The 8,662-nt window shown below is 43.6% G+C and overlaps 2 protein-coding genes across 2 annotated transcripts; one reads left to right on the forward strand and one right to left on the reverse strand.

Moving 5' to 3' along the window:
• Positions 1-136: 136 nt before the first annotated feature.
• epdr1 (ependymin related 1) lies at positions 137-3,571 on the reverse strand. The gene is made up of 3 exons (XM_076744676.1): positions 3,336-3,571; positions 1,879-2,087; positions 137-1,685 (listed from the first exon to the last, which is right to left on the reverse strand). The coding sequence occupies exons 1-3, from the start codon at positions 3,569-3,571 to the stop codon at positions 1,492-1,494; spliced, it is 639 nt and encodes a 212-aa protein (XP_076600791.1). The 3' UTR covers positions 137-1,491.
• A 76-nt stretch (positions 3,572-3,647) lies between these two features.
• Positions 3,648-7,741, forward strand: nol7 (nucleolar protein 7). Its single transcript, XM_076744672.1, has 8 exons — positions 3,648-4,324; positions 4,858-4,918; positions 5,414-5,469; positions 5,562-5,587; positions 5,687-5,777; positions 5,942-6,063; positions 6,736-6,813; positions 7,242-7,741. The coding sequence occupies exons 1-8, from the start codon at positions 4,140-4,142 to the stop codon at positions 7,313-7,315; spliced, it is 693 nt and encodes a 230-aa protein (XP_076600787.1). The 5' UTR covers positions 3,648-4,139; the 3' UTR covers positions 7,316-7,741.
• The last annotated feature ends 921 nt before the right edge of the window (positions 7,742-8,662 follow it).

Here is an 8,662-nt window from a genome sequence, read left to right on the forward strand (position 1 = left end):
AGGGTGTTTCTTCAGACAGATCTGCAGCTCTCCACAATCTTTCCATATCAGGATGAACATCATAGCTCAAGAAATAAATATGCCTTTACTTGTTTATTTCAGATCAGAAATGAGAAGTGATAAATACAGGCCTTGATCTCAGTATATATGTTTATATTTATTGTCTGGTACATTTTGATGGTAAGCTTTTCAAACAAATATCCAGAATGAGACGGTTTCTGTGCTCGTAACTTGTGCAGAAGGCAAACAGCTGGGATTTCACGCAGTATAACGCTGTTTTTAATGCTAATGTTATTTGTGTGAGGGAGCTAGCCAAAGCTGATGAATGTAAACAAGACCAATGTCCCAGCAACCATTATTCCAAAACCACAGCGGCCCAATGACACGCCTAATGTCCCTCTGATTGGCTCATGTTCATTGCTTGGTTAGACGATTGGTTAGATAGTTAGGGTTTGAAAAAAATGCCAGGGTGGGAACCAATCAGAGGCGGGCAGGTCTTTATGGCATAAAGGTGGGAAGAAAGACAATGCAGGGACTTTGAATAAAGAGCCGTTGGAACTGTGGCATGGCCATTTTTTCATGTGAAGACAGTAATTTTTCCAGTTTCCAGGAAGTTGTGTCGCTGCTAAAATACAGAATCAGATTTCTGAGACCTCAAACAGATCACTGCAGAAACATACTTTGAGCTTCATGTCTGGACCTCAAGCAAACTAGAATTCCAGATTCATACAGAGGACACGGTACATTATTGTTTCCACACGTTTTGTGTGATTGTGGAACATTTGGATTCATTAAACTGACTGCTATGAGCGAATAAATTACCAAGCACTCATTAGCATGTAGTCAGAATTCTTCACTGAAAACCAGTGCTGTATGTTAGCCTGCTAGCTTGGAAGCTAATATTATCAACTGGTTGCAATGAAGAGTGTCAACAACGCTTAAAGTCACTTTTCAGCATGAAGCTAGTTCCAAAGCAATAAAGAAATATACCTGCACGCTACAATTAGAACAGAATAAAATTCCTTTATTTTAGTTGCACAGTAAAGGAATTGACTTGGTGCTGTTAGCTGTGAACTAGTGTGTTAGGGTGCAGCGTGCAGGGCTCATTGGTCCTGGTAACAGCAAGTTAGCAGCAAATTAACAAACACTTCTATAAGACACTAGACAAAGACTGCATCTGAAATCACTCCCTTTTTCCCTTATAGCACACTATATTTACCCTACACCATCTTGTTTGAGTGTTCAAAGTGTGAAATGTGTGCACTAAACAGTGTCTGAAGAGTTCCCACAGTGGAATGAAAACACGTCCATGGTGTGCCGCCTGCTTTCTGCTAACAATGCCAAAAATTTGATTGAAAATCTAATTTCATGGATGCAAAATTTAAAAGATGGAGGACACTTTAAGGAGAAGTGTAATCGTGAACGAGGGAGTGAGTTCAGACTCAGAATGCTCTTAAGTTTGTGAGGTCACAGGTGAGGGCCGATGAGGCCTCAGCAGTCGGACTCGGCCATCCTCTGGGGCCGAGCTGATTGACAGGTGCTGGGCGGGGTGAAGACGTCGGGGTCGCTGATACCCAGCTGGATGTTGAAGAAGCGGGTGGAGGTGGTGACGCTGCTGTTCCTGGTGTAGGTCTCCTGCACAGGGTAGCAGTCCTTCAGGGTGTAAACGCCCACCCAGGTCTCATCTGGCGGAGAGACGAGCAGACATTAGCATTTAGCTAATCAGCACCACAGGTGGGACAGTTACAATTACAATCAGTCATTTGCAGACACTTTTATCCAAGGCGACACACACATGAATTCACACACCAATGGTGCAGCATCGGGCCAGTTTTTGGGGTACAAAGCCACCTACGTTGCCTTAAAAATCGGACTTACGTTGGCGCGCTGGCTTCCTGTCCGACCACTCCTGAACCTCCACGTTGTCTCCGGGGCCCCCGATGAAGTACTGGTCCTCGAAGGTGGAGTTGCCAGGGATGTCAAAGGGATCCCAGGCCTCCGTCAGAGCGACCTTTGAACAGTCCTTGGTCTTCTGGTCAATCTGGAACATCACCATGCTCTGATACAAGTAGATGTACTCAAAAAACCTGGAGAGAAAGAGGGAAGAAGAGTGAGAGGAAGAGTTTTCGTCTGGTTGGTGATAATTCTCTGTGGGTTTGACTCCACAAGGGACAGTTTCACATTGTGTATTACACATAACGTGTCAGTGCGACCGCCAGTTCAGAACCAAAACCCTTCGACCTTCTGGTTTCTGGGTCAGAATGTTACTATATATATATATATATATATATATATATATAAAGCTAATAAAAAACTACATTCTGCCTAGTTAACTCTCCGCATGGACCGTTTACCTGCAAGCAACCAAAGCCCAATCAAACACAACTGATCAGTACCACTTCTGATACCAAACTCGTGTCCCTTGCCGACAGATTCTGCATTACAAATATCTATTTATAGGGATTAAAGGGCCACAGTTATCCACATACTTTTGTCAGTATACTGTACTTGTGTAGAACATGGCAGAGCTAAAGCCACACTGCAAACTAAACAAGCCAAAGTTGATTATCAGGCTTTGTTTACCTGCCAGAGAATATTTCTCAACTGCAGACTTCAGTCCCAGCAGAGTCGCAGTGTTGGTTTATTCTTGCTAAACTGCTGCAGTGAATAACAAACGCTTTGTGAGGGAAGCTAACAGGCCTGTAATAACCTTTATAAGAAAGGAAATGGAACAAATCTTTGGTTAAAGATTCTTGCTAAAAATGGAGACCGTGCCATAAATAATCGATAAATGAAAGCCTGAAAACTTCATTTTTTTATATATGATTTTCTGGAACAAAACTGCATTTATTTACAATTTATTAAGCATTTATTAATACTAATAGCAGCATTTAAAACAACTTTATGGTCAAATAAAAAAACATAAACACTAGCCAAAAGGATGTTTCACAACCTGGCAACCCAGAAGTTGTTCTTCATGGCTTTTCACTGATCTATTAACACTGGCAAAGCCCTCATTAACTAGGTATGGTTCTTTAATAAATGATGGCACTGTTATATCTTCTTTTTATTATTATTACTCCTCAGTAGATATAGTTTTGTATTTTTACATGTCTATTTTTTATTGTGTACAATTTAACCATTAACTTAATGGGTTTACTGGGAGGGTTTAGAGACATGATATCAGTGCAGGGAAACAGGCCTTCCGTGTGTTATTAGATGATTAGGACAATTACTTATTATTACATTTAAATGTGTTTCCTCCACTTCTATATTAGTTGTGTGCAATAGGCTGATAACAGCCCACATGTCCCTTAAAGGCAGACGGATCTTACTTCTGACACGGGGTGTGTTTCTTGTTCTGCTGCAGGACTCGGATCCTCTGGTTCAGGCCGTCGTAGGACACAGCGGATCGGCTGTTCCTCCCGGTGCTGTGGTCGTACAGCACCCACCTGCCCTCCCACTGCAGCGGGGCGAGGCAGGGCCCGGCCGCCGGGGACACATCCAGGCCGGGGAGGGCGAGAACAGACGCCCAGGCAGCGGCCAGAGAGGCGAACAACAGTCGGTGCATTCTCTTTGGAAGAACCGGGGTCCCGTTAACTGACCCCGTTATTATTGTTGTTGACAGCGGGCCGCACCTGCTGCTGACAAGCTGGCTACAGTTAGACGAAAAACGTTTTCCGGTTTTAGTTTTCAAAATAAAGGCTCGCGTGAACGTTATGGTAAACAGATATTCAAAGATAATAATAAAATAAAACACGGTACACACGAATAAATATATAGAGGAAAAGGAAACTACTGAAAAAGCAGCCAACTGAAGATACTACATGCGTGTGTAAATTTACCTTTCTAATTTTCTGAAGTGAAATTGTTAAAAGGTGTTAAAACATAACCGAAATTTGCTGGATTTACTCGTATAAATGTGAAAGTTTGCCAAGATAATTATCGAGATAATAACACTCAAGAGTGTTATTCGTGACTGCTGTTATTATAGATTAATCTGATGAGTATTTTCTCAATTATTTTATTGATAGTTTGGTTTATTAAATTCTGCCACTAGAGGGAGTGCATTCCCATTGGTCACATCCTTTCAACGTCACGGTGCAGCGCGGCGTGATGACGTCTCCTTACTAACCAACATGGCGAAGAAACAACGTGGGAATTCAGCTTTGGCGTCAAAGACGGCGGTTATGAAAGAACAGACAGACAGTTTCAATTTAACGCTTGATTCCAGTGACGATGAGGCGCCCGAAGAGGTGACCTTTGAAGACTCAAAGGCTCAGGCTTTACGGAGCATGAAGCAGGCGCTGGACACGGCTAGAAGGTAGCTAACGCGTTCTAAACCAAACTCCATTCAAAATATTCCATATTCAGGGGTTTTCATGCTACTGAGCTGAATAAATACACCGTAACGAGTTACTCATCACATATTCTTATTTTATCTGGGGGAATTATTACGTCGGTGCGCACATTCAGCACTGAGCGGCTCATTCTTTGACAAATTACTGCAATTGTGAGACTAACTGTGTTGTTGGTTGACAATTTAACAACATGGCGTGACGTTAGCAGGGTTAAAAAGCTGATGGATTCTTGTAAGAGGGAGCTCCTTGTGAATGTGAAATGTTTCCCAACAATCCGCAAATTAGATCAAGGCAATTTTTGATACGTGTACGTTTGCGTGTGCACAAGATATTTGAAAGTTGTTCAATGGAGTTTGGTGCGACGGTTTGTCCAGACCAGGACGCTGTCTGCTGCTCCTGCTGCTGCAAGGAACAGCCTGACGTCACACCGGGGTTACAACCACTGGAGGGAACAGCTGATGAGTCTGTGTCTTATCAGATCTTTCCATGTTTACAGGGAAAAGGAGCTGCTGAAAGAGAAGAGAAGGAAGAGGCAGGAACTGTTCCAGGAACAGAAGGTGTGTGTGTGTGTGTGCGTGTGCGTGTGTGTGTGTGTGTGTGTGTGTGTGTGTGTGTGTGTGTGAGAGAGATGTTATGTCATGGTTTAACTGTCTGGTAATTAATGATCTTTACAGGTCTTTGCTTTCGCTGATAAATGAGTCATAAAACTGAAAGTCTGGGCAGGAACTGATGAAAGGCTGAGTTGTGTCTTGGTGAAGTCATTTTTCATTAAGAATCATTACTGAATTTGTCTTTACATCATTATTAATGAGACTGAGGTTGCAAACATGTTTTTCGTTCGGTCAACTGATCGATTATTGACTCGTTGTTGAAGCTCTAAACTGAAGCTGTTGTGATCACGTTAACATGCTAATGTTAGCATTTAGCTCAAAGCCCTGCAGGGACCCGAACATGGACGACCATCTTTCAGTCCAGCTTCTTTCCCTTTGGCACATGTGTTATCTGTGTGATCACGTTGGGTAAAGCTCTCTTCACGCTGCTGTTCCACACAGAAAAGAAAACTCTTACCGGCTGAGGTGTTGGAGGAAATCGACTCGACTCCTTCCAAGTAAGTTCACCGGTCTGCCTCATCCTGCAGCTCTTTTCTATCAAACATGTTCTCCTCCATCAGCGAACACTGACGTCTGCTCTCTTCTCCAGGAAACAGAGAAAGCCCGAGGAAGAAGGTAAAGAAACTTCCCCCATGTTTGTCAGATTTTTAAGATTTAGCTGACGATCAGGCGCAGCAGAATCTGCCTCAGTGTGACTCGTGTCTTCTCCCCCAGCTGAGGAGGAGGAGGAGGAGGTGAAAGAGGAAGATGGCGAGAGCAGGAAGAAGAAAAAGAAGAGGAGTGGGAAGCTGGGACATACCCGAAAGTATGTAACTACACTTCTCTTGACAAAGTAAAATGGTCAGAACTCAAAGTTCACTCACTGGAATATGCTTGAATTTGAATATACTTTTTGGAAAATGCTTGAAGTTTTTGGATTTAGTTGCCTTGAAAGTGCTTGAAAAGGGCTTGAATTCTGTCATCTGTCAGTCTGAAGGGAAACTACACGGTGACCACGGCGAAGGAGCGAGGGTCGGCCTCCGCCCAGCAGCAGGCGGCGGAGGACTTCATCCGGTCCAGACTGTACGGACCAGGAAGCTGCAGGAGCACAAGTAAGAAGGCGTCGTTCACTCTGCAGATCCTCAAGCCTCAACAACACAAACACGTGAATACGGACGGTTTATACAGAAGAATCAGAGCTTTGATGAGTCAGATCTGATCTGAGATCAGATGTAACGTACACAAAGTTATTCTCTGAAAGTTATAGAACTTCATGGTGGCGAAACCCCCAAAAATCATTTGATTAATGGACAAAACCACATGATCAGCCTGCCTGTCGCACTCACACGCATCATCAATTAAAACACATCAGTCAGCCTCACTGTCCACACACACACACTCACTACAGCACCAAATGTGGATTCATCCGCCGCTGAAAGTAGTCCCAACAGATGCCGTATTTCCTCCCGTTTGAGTAACGTTTGATTAAAACTGAAACGACATGAAGCCTGAAAGTGTTACGAAGGTGAATTCTGGAGAACAGAGATGCAAAATTACGGCTTCCATCACCAACGCAAAATACTTGCGAGCTTCACTCTGTGGCAGTAGTCTGCAAAGACCATGATCTGCCTCAATTTGAGCTTTGCGACAGCGACGCCCGTCTCGTCCCTCCGAAGCGTCCGCTCCTCTGGGACGCTGCTGCCGAGACGACGGCAACACGCTGCGTTCAGTTCGCCTTTCAGTCCGGCCGAGCTTCCTCACGCTTCACGTCCGTCTGCTTTCAGGTAACGAGCTGCTCTCCCTCCGGAACAAGACGGGCAGAAATAAAAGTGCGGCCGTGCAGTTTGTGAAGAAGGACTGGGGTAAGTTCACTACAGCTGAACTGTTCTGACACATAAGTCAGAATTTTCAAACTGTGCTCGGTTTACTCTGGTCCGAGTCAGCTGATGGCCGCTTGCTGTGGTGTCCACCTGAGACGGTTCACGCGTCTCATTGGTCGGATGTCCAGAGGACACTGCTTTAGTGAAAAACTATGACATTCCCGTCAGCCTCAGCGGCACTTTACTGCTAACACACTAACTGAGATGGTGTACAGTTATCATATCTTCTAAATGTCGACATGCCAGCATTTTAATGCTAGCATTTAGCTCAAAGCGCTGCTGTAGACTTGTTCCTCTCAGCACACACGTGTTGGTGTTGAATGAAAAGCAGCTGGTTGTTTTAAGCTCTGGCCTGAAAAGCCGCCGCTGGTCGGCCTCTCACTGCTCGCCTCTCCTGTCTGACCCTCCAGCCTGTGAACGGAAAGCCAAAGCGGAGAAGCTGAAGAAGAGGTGGATCCACAAGCAGCAGATTCCCTCCTGCTGACCCGGGTCAGCGCGCCTTCGCCGCTCCTTCTGCAGCCTGAATTCAAATGTCCACCAATCATGGCCGACCATCACGAACACAGGAAGACGTCATTTAGGCGGGAAAGGCTGGACAGCCCGAACTCCTCAGTTCATCCCCAAGACTGAAGCAAACGATGGAAAGCGACAGGCCGATGGAGGCTAAGATGACTGCTGCGATCTGAGAATCTGTTAATAAAACCTTCAGTGATTTGTTGTATTTTTAAAACAGACAAAGCTTCAGTGCTTCAGGTGTAACAGGTAACAAACGGACCTCTCAGCTGTAATCCAACGAGGATGGACTCAGATCACAGCATCAGTGAGCGTGAAGGTCATTGATGACTCTATTCTGTAAATGACAGACGAGCTCTGCGTGAGATGACTTGTTGTAAATAAAGTTGAATTACGAGCTTTGATACCTTGAAAGTTCGGGAGAAGCTTAAGTGGAACTTAAGATAAAGAACAAAGTCTTACATTCAGTTTACTGTTAATTAATTAGTTGATCAACAGGAAATAAAAATATTTTGATTTTTTTTTTGTTTTTTTTGGACGCTTTAAATCGCGGATGTCACTTATCAATAGTTTAACGCTGAAGTCAATAGATTGAAAAAAGTTCTGATCGCTGATGATTGATCATCAGGGATTCTCAATCTTTTTGACTCGTCCACGTGCACCAATCAAAACCTTATAGACCAGAGGAGGCAGAACCGTTCAGCATTTCACAATCAAGGCCTGAATAAATTATCAGTTTATCACTGATGTGACACTATTAGCATAAAGCTTCCACTTTTTAGTAATTAGCTGCTTATTAGCATGTAAATTAGTAGCATATTAACTCCTTTTCAGTCATGTTTAATAGCTAAATATTATACATGGATGACCAAGTCAACCTAACCGTAACCCCCAGAACAGGCCTTCAAAGTGCTTTCTAATGACTAACAAAGAGCCAATCTGCTGCTGAGGAGCAACCAGTTAATGGTCAGTATGTTCCTTAACATGAAGTGGGACCAACAGGAAATACCAGCACAGAAATGCGAAAGATGTCTGCGTTTATTAAAAACTACTAAGTTTGGCCACCAGAGACGTTTGTGTTTCTCTGCGAAATGTCAAAGTTTTAATTATGTAAGAATGTTTTCAGTAATTAAACAGATCCCTGCAGATGTCGTCAGATGTTTCCAACTCGCAAATAGTATTTTTGGCCTCAGAAATCAAACTTGTGATGAGCCTTTTTTACCGTTTTCTCACATTACAGATTAATCACCAGTTAAAATAATAAGTCTGTTATTTAAAGGGTCCAGAAACTAAACCGACCGGTTTTAAGGTGGACTGT

Source organism: Chaetodon auriga, chromosome 12, assembly GCF_051107435.1.
Source record: "Chaetodon auriga isolate fChaAug3 chromosome 12, fChaAug3.hap1, whole genome shotgun sequence".
Lineage (NCBI taxonomy): Eukaryota > Metazoa > Chordata > Actinopteri > Chaetodontiformes > Chaetodontidae > Chaetodon > Chaetodon auriga.

Excerpts from the sequence above, each read along its gene's own strand:
- epdr1 (XM_076744676.1), bottom strand. The coding sequence starts at position 3,571 with ATGCACCGACTGTTGTTCGCCTCTCTGGCCGCTGCCTGGGCGTCTGTT. Across the intron at positions 2,088-3,335 it reads AAACACACCCCGTGTCAGAA|GTTTTTTGAGTACATCTACT; the intron begins GTAAGATCCGTC and ends CTTTCTCTCCAG. Across the intron at positions 1,686-1,878 it reads CAGGAAGCCAGCGCGCCAAC|ATGAGACCTGGGTGGGCGTT; the intron begins GTAAGTCCGATT and ends TCTCTCCGCCAG.
- nol7 (XM_076744672.1), top strand. The coding sequence starts at position 4,140 with ATGGCGAAGAAACAACGTGGGAATTCAGCTTTGGCGTCAAAGACGGCG. Across the intron at positions 4,919-5,413 it reads AACTGTTCCAGGAACAGAAG|AAAAGAAAACTCTTACCGGC; the intron begins GTGTGTGTGTGT and ends TGTTCCACACAG. Across the intron at positions 6,064-6,735 it reads AGGAAGCTGCAGGAGCACAA|GTAACGAGCTGCTCTCCCTC; the intron begins GTAAGAAGGCGT and ends GTCTGCTTTCAG.